Source organism: Perca fluviatilis, chromosome 10 (assembly GCF_010015445.1).
Source record: "Perca fluviatilis chromosome 10, GENO_Pfluv_1.0, whole genome shotgun sequence".
NCBI classification, from domain to species: Eukaryota; Metazoa; Chordata; class Actinopteri; order Perciformes; family Percidae; genus Perca; species Perca fluviatilis.
In genome coordinates this window covers 31,309,130-31,332,862 of record NC_053121.1, presented here as the reverse complement: position 1 = coordinate 31,332,862, position 23,733 = coordinate 31,309,130, and the positions used below count along the sequence as shown (strand labels likewise).

The following is a 23,733-nucleotide window of genomic DNA, read 5'->3' as shown; positions in this document are numbered from 1 at the left end:
TGAATGGTTAATAAAGAATGTTCATGATTATGCCTATGACATTGCATTAAATGTCCATTATGTCCTGTGAGTCAGTTGTAACGATTCAGTTATGAAAAGATAAATATTGTATAAGATACCATATAGTAGCCTAAACTGTTTTTTTCTTCATTTTGAATGCATTGCGCATTTTATTGGTAAATAACTGTCCCATGCTGTCAGAATTAAAAAGAAAAACCTTATGCTTCCATTAAAAAAAAAAAAAAAAAAAGAGCAAGTCTTGTTGCAGTTTGGTATCTTTACCACTAGAGGGGAGTGTTATCTGTGACCCAGACGCTCCTTCTCAAATCTCGCGAGAGACATTTTCCTTTTGAAGGCCAGCTGATAATTTCCTTCGGTGTGGTGACTAGCCTGACGCTTTTAAGTAAACGCGACGTTGACGCTGTAATACTGGTAAGCTGTGTGCTTTATGACTGCTATATATGTTATCAAAAATAAGTATTCATTCTGTACGAGCTCCTTTAAACAGTTAACAAGCGTAACATAAATGCACACGAGGTAGCTAACGTTAGCGGAGGGTTTAGCTCAAATGCTAGTAACGATGGTAACAGGGAGAACATTCTAGAGCCACCTGCTACTAATGTTAGCATCAATAAACCACCGACAGAAATCTTTAATTATTTACAGACGTTTGTCTGTACTGGTCCACTTTAATCAATAGTAACGCGTAGCCTTTTCCATTTGCATCGGTCCTCCATTTAATAACGTAGTCGTTACTTAACGTTACCCAAACTGGCGTGGGCAAAGTGGGCTAACGTTACTCCTAGCTAGCTTACGCGTAACGTTAGCGTTTTATCATTCTCTTCGGTTTCAGCAAATAATGGACTTTATAGTTCGTCAGTTCCAATGAAGGTTAGCCTCATTGAGATTAACACTTTCACTGTTAAAAGCCACAGTGTCTTTATGGTTTGCTCAGTTGAATAAACTAAAATAGTAAAGCTATAATCCAGCGGTGGAGGAAGTATCGTAGCTAGAGAAGTATTCAATACCAAACAGTAAAAACACTCTAGTACAAGTAAAAGTCCTGCATTAAACATGTTACTTAAGTAAAAGTACTAATGCAACACTGTACAAATACTCGCTTATAAGTAAAAATCCTGCTTTGAACCCGTTACTTTGGTAAAAGTGTGTAAGTATAATCAGGGAAATGTACTAAAGTATTGAAAGTAAGAGTACTCAATGCAGAAAATGTTCACTGTGACTATTCTACTGTTATACACTCGCCAGCCTCTTTATTAGGTAGCTACAGCTTGCTAGCACCGCGTTGGACCCCCTTTTATCTTCAGAACTGCCTAACTAGGTGATGCAAACATTCCCTACGAGATTTTGGTCCATTGAAACTGAAATTAAAGCATCACGCAGTTGCTGCAGATTTGTGTGCTGTACAGCATGTTGCGAATCTCCCGTTTCACCACATCCCAGAGGTGCTCCAATGGATTGAGATCTGGTGATTGTAGAAACTATTTGAGTACTTTCCTACTGTCATTGTCGTTTGTGTACTTTGTTACGTTCCACCACAGCTATAAACATAACAATGATTCACCTCTGAGGTCAGTCACAAGCTGATGTTAAGTTAATAGTAAAAAAAACAAAAAAAAAACACAGCAAACAAATTCCCAGGAGAAGCTATGACCTGCTGCTTTGAGACCAGTGAAAGGTTAGAATAGAAATTATTTGGCTAATAGATCAATCTTTTTGGTGATTGACATTAAACTCATTAGTTGCAGCCCAAGGAAAAGTTTGTTAGTAGTTAATTGTGACTCCTGTTAGTATGACTTGTCAGTATTGCTTCATAATGTATTTTTATTTTTATTTTTTCCAACAGAGCAACCAACACTTCCAAAGATGGCTGACACAAACCAACAAAGTCCTCCTCCCCAGCTAGGGCCTGTGGTAAGTTGTCTGATTGATCCATGCACTTTACCTTCCAACTGTTTCTTCCCTTGTAAGGTCCACTCTGATCAGACTAATATTACATACAAAAATACTTGTCACAAGGAGCACTACTCAGCCTCCACAAACATTTGTATAATGTCTTCTGTGGCTCTACAGAGTCCTCCAAACTTTGTGGAAAGCTCAGTATTGAGTTAAACTGTTTCATCATAAATTAAACATCATAGGTTTCTCAAAGGTGATATTTATTTCAGAGTGGTGTTTAATATTGTGCAGGTGTTTCTTGTTATATCATTTAAAAATACACAGAGCATCTTATCTGGAAGTTTTTTTTTTTTTTTTCATTTAGCACTTTAATTATTGTAGCATAGTTACTAATGTCCCTGAGATATGTAACAATTAGTGAATCAACAGAAAAATAATCTGCAGCAGTTTCGATAATCACTTAATTGTTTTAAGGCAAAAATTCAAGGGTGCCATGTTCTCTAATGTGAATATTTTCCGGTTTTCTTAGTCTTCTACGATAGTAAACTGCAAAGCCGCATCTTGTCTCCTCACCTTTGATGAGAGGATGGTAAAATTAACTGCTAGATTGAATAATGTTTTTTTAGTCTGGCTGGTTTATGCTGAACAATGAAAGAGCGTGATGGAGAAGTCTGAGACTTTCAGCAAATCAATTGTCAGTATACAAGCGAAAACAGAAGTCCCATCCTGTCATGATGGTGTCACAGCACTTTTGCTGCGTTCATGCCCGCTCGGAATAACAGGCACCGCCCCCCTGGTTACGTTGTTTTTCCGACTGGCAGCGTTCACATGGTCGGGATGCGCGTTCTTCTTCTTCTGTTATATTGGCGTTTGGCGTAACAACTTTTTGCATGACTGCCACCAACGGTTGGCCGTAGCCTAGAGCATCAGGTGTGTGAAAACATGGAGGCCACAATAACAAAAGATTTTCTGCTGTTTTGTTATGCGAGCATCCAGACAGCACATCCAGACAACGAACGGGAAAAGACACGGATAATGTTTTTTTTTTTTTTATACATAGGCCTATTTATGAATAATTTTAAACATGTTATGTCTGTGTATGTTTCTTGGCAGAGGCGTTTGTCCACAATAAATTGTCATTGAAATATATTCAGTGAACCAAAGTCGCCTCCATCAAACGTCAGTTGTCAACAACACGTCACCAACTGGGAAACTCTGTTATCAAAATCCAGCCCGAGTTTCCCACCTCTGATTCCCACAGGAAGTTACTCGAATGGTGACGTTTTCACTCGGAAAATGTTTTTCCGATGTCAATGAACGCACGGTTTGCCCCAAACTCTAGCACAGTTAACATTGGACATCCTTTGCCCATGATGTTATATCATATGAGATGGAGCAGGTTTAACACTTAGCATCACATTTCCTAAAACATCTGTTCTTTTAATTTTTTTTCTTTCTCCCACAGCAATTTTTAATGAGTAACAAGCTGGAAACTGCAATGTGGCTTTCACGACTCTTTACCGTCTATTGCTCAGTAATGTTTATTCTACCAATTTTGGGGTGAGTACTCTGTGACAGTGCACATCATCAACACACTGCTTTCACCCTATTCTCGTTTCTCCCAGCCTAAATAGATGTAGAATGTTTGTGACTGCTTGTGTATTTCAGACCCTATGCAGCAGCTAACTTCTATCAGCGAGCCTTGTTGGCGAACGCCCTCACCAGTGCCCTTCGCTTGCATCAAAGGCTTCCACGCTTTCAGCTGAGCAGAGCTTTCTTGGCCCAGGCTCTTCAGGAGGATAGCTGCCATTACCTGCTCTACTCACTCATCCTGGTCAACTCCTACCCCATCACAAGTATCTTTTCATCTTCAAATATGGGGAAAAGACAAATGGATAGTGCTGTATATCTGGTTGAAATTAGAGATGCACCGATTGACCGGCCAGTGACTGGAATTGGCCAAGTCTGACATATGCCGATTTTATGCCGGTCAAATGCAATCGGGCACCGCATGATTAAAGGGGTGATAGAATGATTATATAGGGTATTTCACACTGTTCCTTATGGTCTCCTAATGGGGTATGTAACATTGGTTGGGCTGAAAATGGCCTGGTTGATATTTTACTGGCCCTTATGCATCCCTGTGTTTTGGCCCTATTTGTAACAAGAGCTTTTCTTCCAAATATGGTATGGTCATGAATATTTAGATGAGCTGCGCGCTGATTGGTTGAGCGACTTGCCATAAGCAGACATTAGAGACGCGCGCTGATTGGTTGAGCGAATCCCCAATACACATACATTAGAGAAGCGACAGAATCTCATATTACAGACACTGCAATGTTTCATTACCAAATTCACTTCTGAGACTTTTTTTAAGCGAGAAATCAACTATATAAAGCTGAAATATGGGCCATTTTACAAAATTTGATGGCTAATTGCAAATTTGGTAAGACGTGTCGGACTTTAGGAGCTCCACACAGTCTGACGAGAAAGCGGCAGCCTGCTGGGCTCCATACCCAGGGCAAAGTCACCCTTTGTGGATACTGCACTACGGGGCTCCGCGGCCAGCTGCCGGCATAACTCTAATATATTTCCGGAATTTTATTTGAATTTCGTCACGCCACTTATATAACATCATTCCCCAATGTCTTATAAAGCTAACCGTTGTGTCCGATTTGATTTTAAGGCATTTTTATGAACGCGAGGCGTCTTTGTAGGACCAGCAGCTGCTTGCTATATGTCCCATTCATTACAATGGGGAAATACCGCAGCTAGCTAGCTACACTGTCGTCATAACTAAATTATATTTACAGTTTGAATTTCGTCACGCCACTTATACAACATCATTCCCCAATGTCTTATAAAGCTAACCGTTGTGTCTGATTTGATTTTAAGGCATTTTTATGAACGCAAGGCGTCTTTGTAGGACGAGCAGCTGCTTGCTATATGTCCCATTCATTACAATGGGGAAATACCGCAGCTTGCTCACTTTCGCATAACTAAAGTATATTTACAGTTTGAATTTCGTCACGGCATGAATATTACAGGTTCCTCAAGGTCTTACAAAGCTTAGCTAACACTTGTCCGATTTCGGATTTCAATTGAATGTATTTTTGTGAATGTCAGAGTTAGGAGGAGGCTAGCTAGCTCTCATTGATGGACTCCATCTCACCGGCTCTATCAATGAGACTTCGCGGACAAGAGGCGTTTATTTCCCGATTGTTTGTTTAAATAACTCAACACACATACCCATTATAAGATTTACTGGAACCTGCGGCGCGCCGTAAAGACTGCGGGCTGACACGCGGTCAGGGCGGCGATGCTAACCCAGGCAGCACCAACACCGGCACTAAACTCCGACACACAGTCGGAGAAAATTTGCAATTAGCCATCCTTTTTCGTAAAGCGGCCCATATTTGAGCTTTATATGGTTGATTTCTCGCATAAAAGTTTCAGAAGTGAATTTTGTAATGGAATAGCAGAGATCTGCGTGACCTAGCTAGATTCAGAAAACTACCTGATCTCAGGTCAGTTGTGTAAATGTTGCGGCGTGACCGTTGTCTTAATACACCCATGGGCTGACAAAGGTTCCGGTTTTTGGGAGGTTGACGTCAACTTCCAGCTTTGTTGGGATTCGCCCGTTTTCAGCGGCAGTTTCAAAATATGAGATTTTCATAGTAAAGGGGTGTCAATGGGATTTTGAGCTTCTATGTATGTCCTATTTACCCACCGAACTGTCCTCATTCAACTATGACAGGGTAAAATCGGTTTTGCATTCTATCACCCCTTTAACATCGCGTAAGATCAGCACACCGCCGCTCACTCAGCGGGTCCAGTGAAATTTGACCGCTTAAGTTTATTGGAAAATAGCATTGGGCACACTGACTTTGATGAATTTACTGTTACTGTTGACTGTCCCTCTGCCTCTGACGTCCGGCTGCAAGAGACGCTGTGTTAAAAAATAAGAGACGCTCTATTCCTCCGACATGCTGTATTAAAGTTACTATTTAAAGCGCTTTCCACGTTAGTGGGGATGCATACCGCTCAAAACCTACATTAAAAACGTAGTAATCTTCCCCCAGCGTTTAGTTTGTTGTTAAACTGTGTGTAAAATGAGTGGTGACGTTTATGTTTTCAGGTAACGTTACTGTTGACGTTCAGACAGGCCTGCGTGTGTGTTTTGAGAAATATCTTTATACTGCAAGGCTATATTTATTATATTAAGTTGGATATTGGATGTGAAAAGAAGGAAATGGTTCTAGCGTTGCACTTTAGTGTGAATTTCCCACACCAGGAGTAATTTATATAGTTCTATTTTATAGTGATCCATTATCTGTTCAAAACATGTTCTATGTAAGATGTTCTATTAAAGAAAAGATAGAAAATAAATATTTGTGTTTTGTAAAGTGGTTAGTAAAAATGAAATCGGAATCGGCTAAAATCAGTATTGGCTGGCCTAACTCAAAGAAAATCGGAATCGGCCTAGAAAGTTGTAATCGGTGCATCTCTAGTTGAAATTCTAAAATCGTACAACTGTTTCATAACATGGGTTCACTCTGCGCATTCAGTTGTTCTGATTAGTCCTATGATAATCCCATGATTTTAATCGTTAAAACATCCTTTTTGCGGGGGGGGAACGACTCCAATAACTGCAGTAAATCGTTGTGGAGGGTTTATTCTGTCTTTTTATGTCACTGGAATTGTACCCTGTACGATTTCATGTAACAAAAAAAATTGATTGGTTGGTTGATCCTTAACACTTGTGTCCAGTGAGCATCTTTCCAGTCTTCCTCTTCTCCGTGCTTCATGCAACTACCTACACAAAGAAAGTCCTTGATGTGAGTATAAGGCAGCAGTCCTCTGCTGTGACTTTTAATGCTGACAGTTGACAGAAAGCCTTTTGCTGAACATTGTTTAACCCTAAATGGTGTTTTAGTTACCTACTCAATTAACCAAACATTGCCCAGAGACCCAAATGCAACCCGAAGATCTAATAAAGCTGATTGGATTGATCACATTTACTTCTCTGTATCAGTATTTCATGTAACCTCTGTGCCTTACTTACTTACTTAAGACTTACTGCAGCTTTTTGTTGTCGACTTCTGATGTTTTAATCTTTCTTTGCAGTCTGTGGGCCCCAACAGCATGATGTTCATCAGAAACCTCCTGGACAAACTTACATCCAATCAGCAGAACATCCTGAAGTTTATCGCCTGCAATGAGATCTTCTTGATGCCAGCCACTGTTTTTATGCTCTTTAGGTAAGTGCACATGTAGAAAGTGTTTGTTTTATTAATTTTGTGAAGAGACATTACAGATCCTTATTGCATTGGAATATCATTGCATTATCTACCAATATGTGCGCTTGGATCAATGACACTATGGAAGTAGTGATTGTGTTTGTCAGTTATCCAACCAGTTTATCAATCTTATGTTGCCAAAAATACTTGGAACAGATTATGAGCAGCAAAACTGACTGGTTTTCCGTGTTGTCATTCACTTTTAAGGTCACACTAAATTTGTCTTCTGGATTTTTATCTAGAAGTACATGAAAACGCAATATTGGAAATCCCAGTCACCAAACTGACCACATAAATTGTATCTCAACTACCAGTGTGTGTCAGCTTCAATAGTGGTCTGACAGAACATTTTCATATGCAAAGCTTCAAGGCAAGATAGAGAGTAAAGAGGCCAGATATTCTTTGTATTGGACTGCATTAGATTATACAGGTGTTCGATTTGCTTGTTACTGCAGAGATTTAGATTAATATTAACAATGTTTCAGCCTGATCTCGCAGAATTACGTGAAATTAAAACAACCTTTTCACCATTACGTGGTGGTGTTAAAATTGCCTGCCAGCTCCACTGAAACAATGCACATGGGAAGTCAATTTGTTGTGGTGGATCCTGAAATTCCTTAGTTCGACACATTCCAGTCTCAAAGTCAAACAAACGCAGGAATTTCACCCAGGAGACTGCTATTCGTCTACTGCGTGAAACCAAAAGTCAAAATTGCCATATTTTAACTTTTATATACGCAACTTAAGTTGCGAAACAATTTCTTGGTGTTCAGAGGTCCTTTTCATTGGCATATTTCTGAGATCAGGTTGCAATGTTTATAAAAGTGCTGAACAAATGTTTATTATTAATATTTTGTGTATTATTAAAACATTGAACAATCTACAATTGTGTAAGGTCAGTTTTTTTACTTTGTCTTTTTGACAGCGGACAGGGGAGCTTGCTGCTGCCTTTTATTTACTACCGATTCCTCACCCTCCGCTACACATCCAGAAGAAACCCATACTGCCGGTAAGATGTTAAATAATACAATATAATAGTTTTTAGCCATTCATGGGACCTTATACCTTGGATCCATGGGAGCCAACATTACCTCATCTTGGATACAGTATAGCGGTGTCAGCGTATTTTGGCCCAGAAGTTGCAAGAAAATTCAGTACAGAATTGGCAGAGATATGTTTGAGGTAATACAGAAAAAGAGTTGCAATAGAGTGTTTGTCCATGAGAGTGCACTATATATTCTGTCAAATATCCAGTATTAGTCAGGCTCTACTTTGTGTTGTTGTGTATGTGTGCAGAAACCTGCTAATATAGATTCATCCAACATATCAAAACATTATGTTGCTGCGGCTGGTCAGAGCAATCTGGAGCACAAGGAAGACAAATGGAGAAAATGTTAACTGTTGCAAAATTTGCACAATAATTTGATTGGAAATTAACAAATTTACTAAACTGTAGTGCTGAAACGATTCCTCGAATAATTCGATTACAAAAAATCCTCGATGCAAAATGACTTGCCTCGAAGCTTTGTTAAATCAATGTTACCAACGTTATATCGCTGACGGACGGTGTTTCCGCACGGAGCATTATTACTGTCGCACAGACGCGGCTCAGTCTGCTGCTGGCAACACATGCCATAGTGTAAATAGCGAGGGGCTAAGAGACAGGCTGGAGAAAACAACAGAAAGTGTCCAAAGTTTGGAATCAGTTCAAACGTAATTAAAACTCTGTACAGTATGTCTACTGCAAAATAAAACTAGCTTGCCACGATAATAGCATGACGTCAGTGATAGTTCTGAAAGTTAAGTTGCACAACTTAATGTAATGTTTGTATGCTTTAGTTTGAGATTGATATCATTTGAAAAAAAAATCTTTAAAAACAATGTAATATGGCACTTAATATGTTTAGTTTTTTGAGAGATTATATTGTAAGCAATGTAGGCAATACAAATGTTGCTTTTTTCCGAAAATGTTGCTTTTTTCCCTAGTTTAGGTTGTTTAAAAACGCAAAAAAAATTATCCGATTAATCGATCGATAAATTGCTAGATTAATCGATTACAAAAAGAATCGATAGCTGCAGCCCTACTAAACAATCAGTAGAATGTGATCTGATGTAACACAGTGGTCTGCTATTCAGAAATGTAAAACCTTAGAATGACTTTACTGGGCTGTCAGAGTTGAGAATTAAACAAATCTGTTTCCACCCCAGCACCTTGTTCACAGAGCTGCGAATTCTTCTGGAGCACTTCATCATGAAGCCTGCCTGCCCCACCTTCTTCAGGAAGATGTGCCTCAGCAGTATCGCCTTCATCAGCCGCCTCGCTCCCACAGGGGTCTGATTACTCCATAAAAGTTCTGTTTTTTGTTTTGTTTTTTTGTTCCACCACTTAAGATGCGACTTAAACTTTGATGAGGACAGACATTGCCATCAACAGAAGGAACTGTTTTTTGAATGTCAACTTTACAGCCTGTGCTCCAACTTCTCTGTAAATGAGTGCAGTTGAAGAGCAGCCAGTAATGCACTGAAGTCTCATGGTGATATTTCCTTCCCATGTTCTTAATGTGACCTCATTCAAGCGGTGGACACCCCTAACTTTGTTACGTTCGCTGAATGCAGCACGGTAGACAACTGTGATCTGTATGTACCGGCTGTTATTTGTTCCTTTTTATGTCCTTATTTATTCATGAAATCACTTATTCTGTGATGAAACATTAACATTCTGAGATTAGTAACTTAAATTAAAATGTGGTTCTACATTGTTAAAAATGTTTGTTTTTTTTAATGATCATGTGCTTGGATGGGTGGAGGATGGGGTTTGTTTGCAGCTTCTATGTGGTCCAACGTCTTTTATTTCTTTTGTTTAAAGCATCCTATTATTTGATTTGTCTAAATGCCTAACTTTAAATGTATTCTATCAATGCCATCAACTCACTCTTTTAACAAATTAGATCTATGAAGGTATGAAGGTATGATGTCAAAATGGGTGTTGAATTGAGAAACAAGATATCTGCTGTATTTTTGAGAATATTTGAAGGTAACAGACATTTTGCTGTGGGATTCATATGTGAAATGAGTTGCACAATGCCTGTCATGTTTTCAATGCGTTCTTACTTGTTTCTCAGTTTGAAAGCTGTTTTGAATGTGCTTCATTTATTTAGTTTTCTTGCTCTGATTTATTTTTCTGCCATGTTAAATGTGTTTTATTTGCCTACAAACCACATTTTTATGACAAGAATAAAATGATCTCTTAATTAAACCAATAAAATATTAAAGAAGAGTAATGTGGTTTGTGCTTACAATTTGTTTTAATTAACTGCAGTTGATCTTGGCCTCATAATGCATCTTAAACTAATGAATCACATTTGCCATCAAATTAAAGGTAGTGGTCTTACCCAGACAACCTTAACTAAAGGTCAGTTTACTATAACTAAAGCTATATTTACAAGCTTTCAACTTCACCTTGTCTTCGTTAGCGTATATGTTTAGTAAGTAAAGCTTTCATGTTTTACTTTAAGGCTGCTAGTGTAGTATTAAGTATAGAGGGACACTATACAAATTCCAAGTGCAATCTAATACAACTGTTCTGCCATAAAGTGTGTGTTTATGATGCCCATAATGTTTTGTGTTGTGACACTATCATAGAGGTGTTTAATGTTTCAGCACTGAGGGCATATTTAGTGATGTGTTGTACTTGACTGTATTATATTCAGAGGTGTTTCTAATATTCTGCCCCCTCTCAAGTATGCAAAAATAGGGAGGACAAATAATTAGAAACACCTCTGAATATAATGTAGTCCAGTACAACAACACATTTCTATTACCTGAGAAATGCTGTGTAGCACTGTGTAATATGTCACCAGAAACTGTCGGTCATAAACTTTTATTAAAGGTGCTGTTGGTAACTTCTCAGTCCCTCCCCCCTTTCTGCTAAAGCCCAAAACGTACTCCTAAGCCCCTCCCCCCAAAAGGGAGAATGAATGCGTGTGCATGAGCAGTGATTGACACGCAGTTAGACACCGCCCCTGGCCCTGATTGGTGCATCTGAACAGGGAGCTGTGGATTTTAGCAAATTGCATTACAGGCTGTAGGTGGTGCCGGAGCCGGATTTGTTTTTTAATTACCTGCTTCATGTAGTTCTACTGGAACATAGGGTCCGTTTCAGCAAATACGACAGAAAGTTAGTTTTATAAGTCTTACCTACTCCACCTTTAATGTATGGCAGATATTTTGTATTAGTTGCATTACATTGTACAGGTGAACCTAATACAGAGTATATACCGATATATAGCGTGATATTAAGTCATAAAGTATCATGGAAAATAAACACAACACAACCTCAGAGCTAAGATAGCGTCTTTACGAAACAACCAATCAGGAAACAGCTTTAACTTCTGCCATTCCATCTCATCCAATAGTGTCGCAGCTTGTTACTGGTGCAGCGTTGCCTCGACAACGAACACTGCGTTTATGTGGTCCTACTGAAGTGTCTCAGGGAACATTTCAGCCTAACTAACTAGCTAGCTAATATACGCGTTAAAAAAAAGATTTAAGTTCGCGTTTACAACACATAGAGACGGTTACTTGCTTCCGGTGTCTTAATGTATCTCGGTAAATTTGGTTAAAGATGATATCTATTCACCAAAGTAGACAGTTGGCGTGCGAATAAATCGTGTTAGTCAATTAGCTTTCTAGCTAGCGTTAGCACGTCGAGCTAATCTCCTTGCTTTAGATAATCCCAGTCTCTCTTGACCATTACGATCGTGTTCTAACGTTGTGATTGACATACACAGTCTATGACTGCAACTAATGATCCCTGCAGTTCTATAACCTACCTGGAGCATTTGCACTATACTTTTTCCCCTTAAGAAAAAACACTCAGTGGAGAAAGAAGATGGAGCTCAACCTTAATAGAGTTGATTATATTCAGGTAACGTTCACGCCAAGTACATCCGGTGGTTTGTTTGTTTTATGATGTTCTTTTATAAGTATTTTATTCTGACATTGGATTTTTGAACATTAGCATTCAGGGTGTTTCCCTCAAGTACCTTTTTTTAACTTAGTCAATTTTTGTTACACAATTACCTCTGTTATGTCCTCACAGGTTGGTGTGACATCCCAGAAAACTATGAGGCTGCTTCCAGCATTGGGAAAAAAGGCAACCCAAAAGGTATCAGTCCTAAAAATGCCTGAGCCTAACCTGGACTTATCAGACTTTGTCTTATAATTCAATTGTTTCGTACTGCAGCATCACAGTTCTTGGTTGTCTCTATTTTTCAGGTTGCTGTTGCTGATCATGATGGTATACTAACGTGTTTTGGGATGAAGAAAGGAGAGGCAGTGGTAAGTGTCCTGGTTATGATTTTTCTTTCCTTATCATAAAGCCAGTTGAAGCTTAGTTTGTCAGTTTCTAATGGAAAGGAATCTGATTCTCTGTTTCAGCCCGTGTTTAAAACACTTCCAGGGCAGAAAATAGCCAGAATGGACCTTGGAGGAGCTGCAGGAACTCCACAGGAGAAGATTTTTGTTTGTTCTGGTTCTCAGGTTCGAGGATTCACCAAGAAAGGCAAACAGTTTCTCACCTTTGAAGCCAACCTCACTGAGAGCATTAACGCCATGTAGGAACCACTTCTCTCCTTTACCCTACCTTATTTACTCATGCAGGACTGTGTGATTTTTACTGTAGTAAGTAATGTTGGTTATCTCTTCTCTAGGCATGTCTCAGGCGCTGATCTTTTTGTGTGTGCGAGTTACATCTACAACCACTACTGTGACTGCAAGGACCAAAACTACTACCTCTCTGGAGACAAAATCAATGATATCATATGCTTGTCCTCAGAAAATGGGACTCACCTCGTCCCGGTCCTGGCCTGCCAAGATCGGGTTCTCAGAGTCTTGCAGGTAGACCAAGAATATATTTGCTGTTCTTATTTTGATACGGGTAGTTGTTCTACCTCATACAATTAGATGTGATTTATTATTCTGTGTGTTTTTTTATTATTCTGTAGGGATCCGAGCTTGCCTATGACATTGAGGTCCCTGGCCCTCCATCTGTCTTGGAACTGTACAATAAAGATGGAGGTAAGTTGACCTCTCTGTGTACTGTGTACCAGAACAATAACCATACAGTATATGACTGCTTTATACGCACACAACAGATCTAACATAATGTCAATGGTTTCTCTACAGGAGAGGAAATCCTCTGTGGAACTACAGATGGCAATATAGGATTGGTCCAGATCGGTGAATGCTCAGCTGCGACCAAATGGGAGATTGATAACGACAAAAAGAAAGGAGGTATGTTGTTTACATGACCACACCAGGTTTTTGCATGTTGCAAATCAAATACAAATCACTGATAGAATATTTCTGTCTCCCATCAGGAATTCTTTGCATCGACACTTATGACATTATGGGAGACGGCGTAAACGACATCCTGGTGGGAAGGGATGATGGGACAGTTGAGGTCTACGGGTTTGACAGCGCCAATGAGCCCACATTACGCTTTGAGCATGTGAGTTTATGCCTCTATTATCAATTTACTCACTCCAATTTCCACCCAGTCAGTGTCAGTCAGTGCCCCTATAAAATTATAAGGAAACAACAGCTTAATTTTTGTATAAGATTAAATAGTATTTGTTATATTTTTCCCTGTACATTGATACCCTTCTGGCCTTTTCTTAGATGCCCAAGTCCATTGTCATTTTTTGTAAAACATGATTAATACTGATTATTGATGGCCAAAGTTTTCTGTCTTTCCTGACTTCAGGTTTTGTCAGAGAGCGTGACTTCCATCCAGGGTGGCTGTGTGGGGAAGGAGTCTTATGATGAGGTCTTGACTGCCACTTACACAGGTTAGATAAAAAAATAACTAAAAACCAGCACCTAGTGTTCCCAAATTTTACTTCAGAGAAGAAAATGTGTCTGTTGTTCTGCCTATCAAAGTATCCGTCAATCTGCAATACTTCATATTTGATTAGAGATGTACAGTCATTTCTGGGACTGTCTGACATGTAGCATGGGTTTCCTAAAACAAATATTTGAAGGGAGATCTTGAGACATGCACAGCATATTCCGCTTTACTGTCATTACCTCTTTCAGGATGGGTAACTGGTTTGACCACTGAGCCCCAAAAGGCTGAAGCCGGCCCCGGAGATGAGGTCAGAATGAGTAAGGAGATCCAGTCCAAAGTAGAAGCACTCAGGTACCAGAAAAAAGTGCTTCATTTTCTCATTATACAGTATGCTCTTGTGCCTTTTTTTTTTATGTGTTTGACTTACTGTGTAAAAGTTTAAGTATGATTTCAAGACAAATCATAGTGTTCCCTTCCAGGGCAGAGCTGGAGCAGCTGCAGGTCAAAGTCAAGCAGGGCCGTGAGCAGTACCAGCAGACCTCTCAGTCGAGCACAGCCGTCTCTGCTGTGCCCGTCTTTAGCATCAATGACAAGTTCACCCTCTGCCAGGACGATGCCAGCTACAACCTCACTCTTGAGGTGCAGACAGCCATCGACAATCTGCTGCTCCAGGTCTGCTCGTTGTTATATCCCTGTGATTGCAACCTCTGGTGCCTACAGACTCTTCTAATAATAAATTATGCTCTTGATCCCATGTTGGAGACATAAACATGCTAAATGTAACTTAAAAATGAATCTCCTATGCAGAGTGACGTCCCCATAGACCTGCTGGATGTGGATAAGAACTCAGCTGTTGTCAGTTTCAGCGAATGTGATTCAGAGGTGAGCTGTGTAAACTCTTTCTACACAGGACAAACACACTTTACAAAAAAGGTCATGAACCTCCTGCTGCCCCCAGAGGTCTGACTCTTTAATTCTGTTTCTAGCAACCTAATGGGAACTTTCTCCTGGCCACGTACAGATGTCAGGCTAACACTACCAGACTCGAGCTCAAGGTAACACTTGCATCAAAACTCTTCATGTTGTGGCGTTTTGTTACTCCTACTTCTGTCATGAAAAGCTAAAATACCACAGTGGGTCTTCCTTTGTGTAATCATGAGTCACAGACAGTACTCAGCTGCTTCCTGTGCTCATTTCATCAGTCCCTTTACCCGAAGTACAAACATTTCTGTAGTCACATATTCCATTTGCTCAAACTATTTGATGATTCACTGCAGAAAAATAATGTGTTTCATCCATAATAAATGTTCTAGGTGAGGTCCATCGAGGGACAGTATGGGACCCTGCAGGCTTATATTACCCCCAGACTGCAACCCAAGACATGCCAGGTCCGCCAATACCAGATCAAACCTCTGTCCCTCCACCAACGGACACACAGCATAGACCAAGAAAGGTGAAGACTTTTAGACAGAAAATTGGGATTTGAATTCAGTTAATCAAATCCTGTTTTGAAGCTTCCTTAAGTCCTTATTCCTGTTTCTGGGCAAAGGTGGGGTTTGTGTTGATGCCCAAAACCAGGTAAATGTCAATCCCACTGAAATAACCTGGTTTCAGACCTCTGAATGGCTGCCCACATCCGATATGTTCACACATGAAATAAAAAACAAATTCCGTGTGATTATAAGTTATACTAAAAATAGTATTTAATTGTTACATTTTATTAAAAAATGTCCCATGCCAAATGCTTAACCAGTTATTGTAGTATAGTACTATGTTTTGTTTCTAATCATTTATTATCAAAAAAGAGATCCAGTGACATTGGTGTCATCTATCAGTTGTTACTCATAATTTTGACCTTACAAAATATTGGTTACTTTGTCTCTCTGTCTGTCATATAGGCCTATGAACAGGCTCAGTCTGGTGGGACAGTTCAGTTTTGCTGAGATCCACTCCTGGGTGGCCTTCTGTTTGCCAGAGGTGCCTGAGAAAACACCAGCAGGAGAGAGCATCACTTTCTATTTCCATAACACTTTTCTTGGGACACAGCTTGAAGCCACCTACTGGTAAATGCACACAGTTAAAAGGCTTTTCTAGGATTGCATATACATTTGTAGAGATTATGAGCTAACTGACAAGGGGATCTAACATTTTATTCTGTCTGATGCCCCTAGAAATGTTTTATATATTATTTCATTTTCAGATTTAGTAGGGATTTGTGTTATAATCTACTATTATTTTATTTTATTTGTAATTTTAGCAAAGGGGAGGGTCACTTCAAGTCAGACAACATCTCTACCATCTCTATACTGAGTGATGTTCTCTCTAAAGAAGCCACCAAGAAGAAAATCAACCTGAACAATTCATATGGTAGATATTATTCATGTTCAGTGTCTGCTGACAAAATATTTCCAGTTAATTAAAACCTGTTAAACAAACTGTTCTTGTTTGTTATTCTTCCAGATATCAACGATGAGTCTGTGAGTCACACCCTGAAGATGATCCATCCAAAGCTGGAATACCAGTTGCTGTTGGCTAGAAAGGTTCAGCTTATCGATGCACTTAAAGTACGTATTGGTCAAATGTGTCGTCCTACAGGAAAAATCCACTCTGAAGCTGAATCAGCTCTGTTTTAATACATTCACTGCATATATCCACAGGCCCACCTTTGGTTAAACGCTCTACGAGTTCTCACTCATTTTTTCAGGGCTGTTGACAGGCTTTATTTGGAAATGTTCATCACTTACTTACCCCCCACCTCACTTCCTCTCTGATTTATCTGACTGGTAGGAGCTTCAGGTTCATGAGGGGAATGCTGACTTCCTCATCCCAGAGTATCGCAACATCTTGGATGAGTCCGCTAATCTCCTTGATGAGTACAAGAAGCAGCCAGCGCACCTCGAGAGGCTTTATGGTGCAGCATTATTGCATTTCACTGACACTATTATCCAAAGACAGTTTTAATTAACTGATTTTCCTTACTCCCTTTTTTTTTTTTTTTTTTTTTTTTTTTAAACATTTGTCAGTTCATTGCTAAAATTTTAAGACAGGAATTTACCCAAATGTAAAGTTCTACTACATTATGAATTAGAGCTTGTTTGCTTGTGGTAACTTGTATTAATTTTCTTTCCCTAAGGAATGATCACAGACCTCTTCATCGACAAATTCAAGTTCAAAGGCCAGAATGTGAAGACCAAGGTGTCCTCGTTGCTGGAGATACTCGATAATTATGACTTAAATTCTCTGTTAGACTTTTTCAATGAGGCATGATATCATGTAGATCAGAGGTCAGATGGTATTATTTACTTGTCTTTAAGCGTCTTTATTTGTGCTATTTTTGTATTGTAAATACAAAAAAGTTTTGTTGTATGGTAGTTCCTAGCAGTGACAATGTCATGTTGTCATTTAGATACTTTTTGTCCTAATAATAGTGTACATTATTTAAATATTTATAATATATTTTGTTAGCATCTAAAAAACAAAGGTAGTGATTAATAAACCACTACAAGATTGCCAGTTTCCTCTTTGTTATTGGTGACTAAATTTTGGTTGAGGTTTGAAATTTCAGTGATTAAAAATAAGCCTGTTAAAAGCACAACAATTTATGTTTTTATAACACCATTACCATAGCACTGTGAGTTCCCCCTCTTGAAATAAAAATGTGAGTTTATTTGTAACCATTGTAAGATGCATCATTCAAGGGGCGGATGGAAAGTATAGTGAACAAATACTATGAAATATCATATGATTATATGAAATTCTGCACAAAAGTGTGGTCATGAGCCATATGTGACAAATGAGTAATGTATCCATACAACACGCTTAAGTCTCATTCATTAAATAATTACGTCTGCAGTAAATTGATAAGTCATTACATCATTGCCATTGCTTGTTTTCTTTATATTGTCATCCTCTTGACCTGATTTGAATTGAGGAACTCCCAAGCACCAAAAATACGATGTACTTATACACATCTTATTGTACTTATACACATAGTACTTACCAATTTGAGGTACTTGTACTTTACTTGAGTATTTCCATGTTATTCTGCTTTATTTTGGAAGCCAATATTGTACTTTCTTCCTTGTTACATGTATTTAATAACTTTAGTTACTTTGCAGATTCAGATTATTAATTAAAAAAAATATAAATCATCATCTAATTCATGATGGATTGGATTATTATAGATTAAGATACCCAGCAGTAAAGTAATCCAAATTAGCTCCACTTTCACCTCTGCAATATTTGTGATACCTACACGTTAATGCATCAATAATTATAATCAAGGGATATAATAGGGCTACAAATGATGCTCACATAGCCCATTCTGCATAATGAGTTGTTTTTACTTGATGCTTATCATTTTAAATCTCATTAATTAAATGATTACGTCTGCGGTAAATTGATGTCATTACATCATTGCTTGTTTTCTTTATATTGTCATCCTCTTGACCTGATTTGAATTGAGGAACTCCCAAGCACCAAAAATAGGAACAGCACTGTAACTGCTTCACAGCAAGTACTTAATTTGAGTATTTCCATTTTATGCTACTTCATACTATATTTAGGAGGAAAAAAACTGCACTCTTTACTCTTCACTCCATACCTAATAACATACATTAAATTATTAATTACATTATTTTATCTGCTGATAATAGTTATCTACCTTTTAAGTTACATTTTTAATACAGAACTTTAATTAGTATTTTTATGTTCTGGTATATTTCTACTTTTTCTAAAATAAAGAATTTGGAATCTTCTATCGCGGAAAAAAGATGGAAATGTGGGTGTTTGGCCATCATCGTCAAATTACTAACGAATAATCAAAATTATTTTGTATTTAGTAAGAGTATTATTTTCAACAATGTTTCTATGTCAAATCATCTATGGTAGGAGCAAATTAAATTACACATGAACATTATCCAGTGATGAAATGTAACACATAGTACTTACCAATTTGAGGTACTTGTACTTTACTTGAGTATTTCCATGTTATTCTGCTTTATTTTGGAAGCCAATATTGTACTTTTTCCTTGTTACATGTATTTAATAACTTTAGTTACTTTGCAGATTCAGATTATTAATTAAAAAAAATATAAATCATCATCTAATTAATGATGGATTGGATTATTATAGATTAAGATACCCAGCAGTATATAAAGTAATCCAAATTAGCTCCACTTTCACCTCTGCAATATTTGTGATACCTACACGTTAATGCATCAATAATTATAATCAAGGGATATAATAGGGCTAGAAATGATGCTCACATAGCCCATTCTGCATAATGAGTTGTTTTTACTTCATGCTTATCATTTTAAATCCATTACTTTTACTACCAGAGTATTTTACACCGTGGTATTGTCACTTTTTAATGTTCGGAGTACTTCTTCCACTACGGACATTTTCCCGCAGCTGTTACTCCTAAATAACGTTAGTCCATATCATAGACAGTATAAACGGTCCATATGCGACTTTTACGTTTAAAACTGTCAAACCAGTTTTGAATTTGCAATCAAGCGAACATTGTACTCTTTCAGTTGCCGTACATCTCATGCGTCACTGCCTGTGCGGCTTGTGATTGGTCCGTTTCAATCCTCGCGGGCTACTTGAACTGAGAGAAAGCACCATATCTATCTGCATGTTTCTGTGTGAGTGGACCGAGGCTAGCTGGCTTGTTTGCAGGTTGGTTGTAATCTTGGAGCACAACGAGTATGGCAACTTAAAGAAAACACATTTGTAGAATTTGTACCGCCAACTCTGCATTGATTTGTCTGGTGTGTGTATTTCACTGCACTGCACTTCCAAGAGTCGTTGCCATCTCAACAGTTTAGTTTTGATTGTGCACCGTTCTTCCTAAGCAAACCAGAAGCTAATGCGAGCCTTGATTATAATCGTCCATACGTGATCATTTAAAACTCTTACAAGAGCTCACACCAGCTGTAGTATCTTGGTAAGCGAACGGAGACCGGTTGGACTTTTTTGGTTTGAGAGGAAACATGTCGGGAGCTAACAGAGGACAGGGAAGCGCGGCTAGTGAGTTTCACAACCAAGAAAATATGCAGTCAAGACTGAGGGGCTCGCTTAAACCCCGAGCTGCTGCTTCAAATGAGAACCAAGAAAACCTTCCACCGAAACAAGCAACCGGCAGAACCGTCCTGGGAGCCCTGCAGAACTACCAGCGAAGCAAAACCCTCAACCAGCGCGGCACCAAACAGGTTCGTTTGGGTAACTATGCTAAATAGCTCGCCTAGCTCGAGCTAGTGTTTGTTAATGATGACCTAGATGGGGGGGGGGGGTTGCCATTGTAGTTTTTGGAGGCAACTAATATCATTTATATTGCCAGTTAACATAACATGCATGTCGGGGGTTTACTGCCACATTTAAGTTTCTGTTTATAAACATGGGTTTATACGAAGCTATGATTTAGCTAACAATGTTAACCAGATTGTCCGCCATTTTAATATCACCATTCAGTCACTTGTACACTTTAAACGTTTAACTGCTGTATTCATCAGATTTAAATAGACAACCCACAGATTTGGCTTTGTATTTTCTGCTTTGTGCATTAGAGTGACTAGCAATCCTGACATCCTATAGTTTCTGAGAATTGATTGCAATAAATTATCTTGTACGTTAATTGCTAACTTTTAATATGAAACGGTGCCTCCTGGTTGCATGCATACATAACTTACCACTTTGTACTATTCCCATACTTATTGTTGACACATTTATCAACTTTAAGTATGTTGTGCATAGTACTTGCACTCTCAATGTCTTAAATATCTGCAAAAGGCATTTCCTCTTGTGGGACAAATCTGAACTGACCTATGTTCTACTTCTAGGAGTCATCACAGCCCTCTTGCTGTAAAAATGAAGATTTAGGCAAAAGCTGCAATGAAAAGCCAATCACCAAGCCACCCACTTTCCAGATCCATGTGGACGAGCCTGATGGAGCCTGCACCAAGAAGCCACAGCAGGTGGTCGACGCTGTCAAAGCCAAAACCAAATCCATCCCCAACGAGGACGAGTCTCTACTCACAATCAATACTGTGGCACGGCTCCGACAGCCCCTGGCCACCATTGAAATGCCATCTGCAATGGATGTCAGCTTTGGTGGGTTTTGAATACTTAAGTCTTAATTTCTAATTTAGGTTCTATTTTATAGAAACTGCAGTTGGAAGACCAGAATTTAGTTTTAGATTTTTACTGCTCCTAAATGTAAACTTCTTTTCACAGACTCTCCCATGGACATGTCTGTGGTTGAGGGGGAGGAGAAACAAGTTGATGTAAATGAGGTCCAGGAATATGCTGCTGAAATCCACACGTACCTGAGGGAGATGGAGGTGAGAAATTCAGTGAAATGCTACAAACCGCAGCTTTGCCTCAACTCTTTCAGCTGTGTCTTGCTGCTTATAATGTACTTGCCATGAGGTCTTCCTAGAAATGTATTAAGTGTATGGGCTTTGCCTGCAGTTTTGTAACAGGTGACTCTTTACAGGTAAAAACCAGGCCTAAGGCAGGCTACATGAAAAAGCAGCCGGACATCACCAACAGCATGAGGGCCATCCTGGTAGACTGGCTGGTTGAGGTTGGAGAAGAATACAAACTCCAGAATGAAACTCTTTATCTGGCTGTAAACTACATCGACCGCTTCCTTTCCTCAATGTCTGTCCTGAGGGGGAAGCTTCAGCTGGTTGGAACTGCTGCCATGCTGTTGGCTTCGTATGTACAATTATTTTTGATTCTGTCTATTCAACTTACAAGGTTTATGCTCAAGACTGGCTTCCCTGCTATGTGAAGTGACTGACTGTTTGTTTAAATATTCAAATGCAGGAAATTTGAAGAAATCTACCCCCCAGAGGTGGCGGAGTTTGTTTACATCACAGACGACACCTACACCAAGAAGCAAGTGTTAAGAATGGAGCACATGGTGCTTAAAGTGCTCTCCTTTGATCTGGCAGCACCAACCATCATCCAGTTTCTCACCCAGTACTTCCTCAATCAGTCTGTTAGCAAACAGGTGGAGAGCATGGCAATGGTGAGCTTGCAGCAATATTGAAGTTTTATTATGAAATTGTCTATGCAGTTTGGACACACTAACATGGCAAGGATTAATCTCTGAACTTTGTTTTTCAGTACCTTGGGGAGCTCAGTCTGGTTGATTCAGATCCCTTCTTAAAGTACCTCCCATCACATACAGCTGCTGCAGCCTATGCCCTGGCAAACCACACAGTGACTGGTGGCTCTTGGGTAAATTTTAAATTAGTAATTGAGTCATTTGGGGTTTTATTTTGTATCTTGCATCTCCTGAAGTTTGTACAAGCTTGTTAAAACAGTCTTCTGTAGTGTGTGTGCAAATAAGCAAGAGGACTCAAAGTTGTCTCTTCCTCAGCCCAAGTCCCTGATGGAGATGTCAGGCTACTCCCTGGAAGATCTGATGCCATGTGTTAAGGATCTGCACCAAACATGCCTCAATGCTCCTCAGCATGCTCAGCAGTCTGTTCGGGAAAAGTACAAGGGCTCAAAGTAAGTAGGCCGCTTACTTTACCTAAAACATGATTTTGCTTGATTTGTAACTTGTGTATTACATTTGCTGCCATTGACTAGAATGGGACCAACTTATGTTGGTGACTCTGGTTGACTTTAGAATTCTATGCAGTGGGGCAAATGTTCTAAAAAGATTTCTTTTCCAGGTACCATGAAGTTTCCCTCATCGACACTCCAACCGAATTGCTGCTGAACTAACTTCCTCCTCTTGTCCATGTAGAGTTTTGTACTGTCTGTCTTAAATATTTTTTTTTTTAAATGATGTGTCACAATTTCAAATGACATGGCCTGCTCTTCTTGGAGTAGCGCTAGATGTGTTAGAGTTTTTAAGGTATTTTATATACTCAATCGACATTCATACCAGACGCTACAGTTGTTGGTTAATCAAGCAGTTTTAATGTTGACTTTTAATTGCAGACAAAATGTAGGTCTTATCCACACTGCCAACATTCTGCTTTGATGTGTCAAACTCCTGTGAATGTACTTTTTTTATTTTTTTAGAAGGTTGAGTTGATGGCAGTTATTGTTGCTGGTTCACCTGAGAAGTGTGACCTTAATTTGACCTCATGGGATGCACATTAAAGCATGTTTTGTCTGTAATGGAGTCAGCTGTCTCATTAAGTCTTGAGAGTTGACAGCTTTTTCAAGGCACAATCTGCACTGTAAAATATGGCTCTTGTAAATAAAATTCATTTAACATAAGATTTCATGTCTGTCTTTATGGTCAGTGTTGGACTCATGGGGGCAGTAGAGGATAAGGTTTGTTTAGCTGCACAAAGTGGACATATGCTTTATGTAGTTTGTCATAGCTACAAGGTTATGTTGGATTGTCATGTTTGTTTGGGTCTATTAGATTTTAGAACCTTTTGGTTTATTGATTTAAGGTGCATCAAATTTAACTTGAGGCATTAAATGCGAAGCTTTGGCTAAAGTCGTCCCTCTTAAAAGGCATAATGAAACTTAAAGTGTGAAGAGGCTCGGAAGCAGAGCTTGTGCTTTCCTTTACACTGAAGTGTTTGGAAAATTATGTTTTAGGAATGAATTTGATAAACATTTCAACACTAGTGTTCATCTACAAAACTACTGTAAACATTTTAATATTTCAAATGTTTTTACACA

The 23,733-nt window shown here is 38.9% G+C and overlaps 3 protein-coding genes across 3 annotated transcripts; all 3 read left to right on the top strand.

The window, feature by feature from the left end:
• The first annotated feature begins 313 nt into the window (after nucleotides 1–313).
• On the top strand, nucleotides 314–10,498 carry tmem33 (transmembrane protein 33). The gene is made up of 8 exons (XM_039813544.1): nucleotides 314–432; nucleotides 1,865–1,932; nucleotides 3,383–3,477; nucleotides 3,586–3,773; nucleotides 6,688–6,755; nucleotides 7,045–7,178; nucleotides 8,143–8,226; nucleotides 9,426–10,498. The coding sequence occupies exons 2-8, from the start codon at nucleotides 1,885–1,887 to the stop codon at nucleotides 9,553–9,555; spliced, it is 747 nt and encodes a 248-aa protein (XP_039669478.1). The 5' UTR covers nucleotides 314–432; nucleotides 1,865–1,884; the 3' UTR covers nucleotides 9,556–10,498.
• Nucleotides 10,499–11,650: 1,152 nt separating this feature from the next.
• Nucleotides 11,651–17,741, top strand: bbs7 (Bardet-Biedl syndrome 7). Its single transcript, XM_039813543.1, has 19 exons — nucleotides 11,651–12,144; nucleotides 12,319–12,384; nucleotides 12,495–12,557; nucleotides 12,657–12,832; nucleotides 12,929–13,115; nucleotides 13,223–13,295; nucleotides 13,404–13,511; nucleotides 13,598–13,728; nucleotides 13,984–14,068; nucleotides 14,316–14,418; nucleotides 14,547–14,739; nucleotides 14,875–14,949; nucleotides 15,054–15,122; nucleotides 15,381–15,520; nucleotides 15,966–16,130; nucleotides 16,325–16,434; nucleotides 16,528–16,631; nucleotides 16,855–16,978; nucleotides 17,201–17,741. The coding sequence occupies exons 1-19, from the start codon at nucleotides 12,109–12,111 to the stop codon at nucleotides 17,332–17,334; spliced, it is 2,142 nt and encodes a 713-aa protein (XP_039669477.1). The 5' UTR covers nucleotides 11,651–12,108; the 3' UTR covers nucleotides 17,335–17,741.
• A 1,954-nt stretch (nucleotides 17,742–19,695) lies between these two features.
• ccna2 (cyclin A2) lies at nucleotides 19,696–23,318 on the top strand. Its single transcript, XM_039813542.1, has 8 exons — nucleotides 19,696–20,282; nucleotides 20,910–21,180; nucleotides 21,304–21,410; nucleotides 21,566–21,789; nucleotides 21,901–22,105; nucleotides 22,204–22,317; nucleotides 22,460–22,593; nucleotides 22,761–23,318. Exons 1-8 carry the CDS (start codon nucleotides 20,064–20,066, stop codon nucleotides 22,810–22,812), a joined length of 1,326 nt encoding a protein of 441 aa, XP_039669476.1. The 5' UTR covers nucleotides 19,696–20,063; the 3' UTR covers nucleotides 22,813–23,318.
• The last annotated feature ends 415 nt before the right edge of the window (nucleotides 23,319–23,733 follow it).

What these genes read in the sequence shown, in the direction of transcription:
- ccna2 (XM_039813542.1), top strand. Translation starts at nt 20,064, where the DNA reads ATGTCGGGAGCTAACAGAGGACAGGGAAGCGCGGCTAGTGAGTTTCAC. An exon ending in TGCAATGGATGTCAGCTTTG is followed by an intron (nt 21,181 to 21,303) that starts GTGGGTTTTGAA and finishes TTCTTTTCACAG; the next exon opens with ACTCTCCCATGGACATGTCT. An exon ending in CGTACCTGAGGGAGATGGAG is followed by an intron (nt 21,411 to 21,565) that starts GTGAGAAATTCA and finishes GACTCTTTACAG; the next exon opens with GTAAAAACCAGGCCTAAGGC.
- tmem33 (XM_039813544.1), top strand. Translation starts at nt 1,885, where the DNA reads ATGGCTGACACAAACCAACAAAGTCCTCCTCCCCAGCTAGGGCCTGTG. An exon ending in ACACAAAGAAAGTCCTTGAT is followed by an intron (nt 6,756 to 7,044) that starts GTGAGTATAAGG and finishes CTTTCTTTGCAG; the next exon opens with TCTGTGGGCCCCAACAGCAT. An exon ending in ACTGTTTTTATGCTCTTTAG is followed by an intron (nt 7,179 to 8,142) that starts GTAAGTGCACAT and finishes TCTTTTTGACAG; the next exon opens with CGGACAGGGGAGCTTGCTGC.
- bbs7 (XM_039813543.1), top strand. Translation starts at nt 12,109, where the DNA reads ATGGAGCTCAACCTTAATAGAGTTGATTATATTCAG. An exon ending in GAAAAAAGGCAACCCAAAAG is followed by an intron (nt 12,385 to 12,494) that starts GTATCAGTCCTA and finishes TCTATTTTTCAG; the next exon opens with GTTGCTGTTGCTGATCATGA. An exon ending in GCACCTCGAGAGGCTTTATG is followed by an intron (nt 16,979 to 17,200) that starts GTGCAGCATTAT and finishes TCTTTCCCTAAG; the next exon opens with GAATGATCACAGACCTCTTC.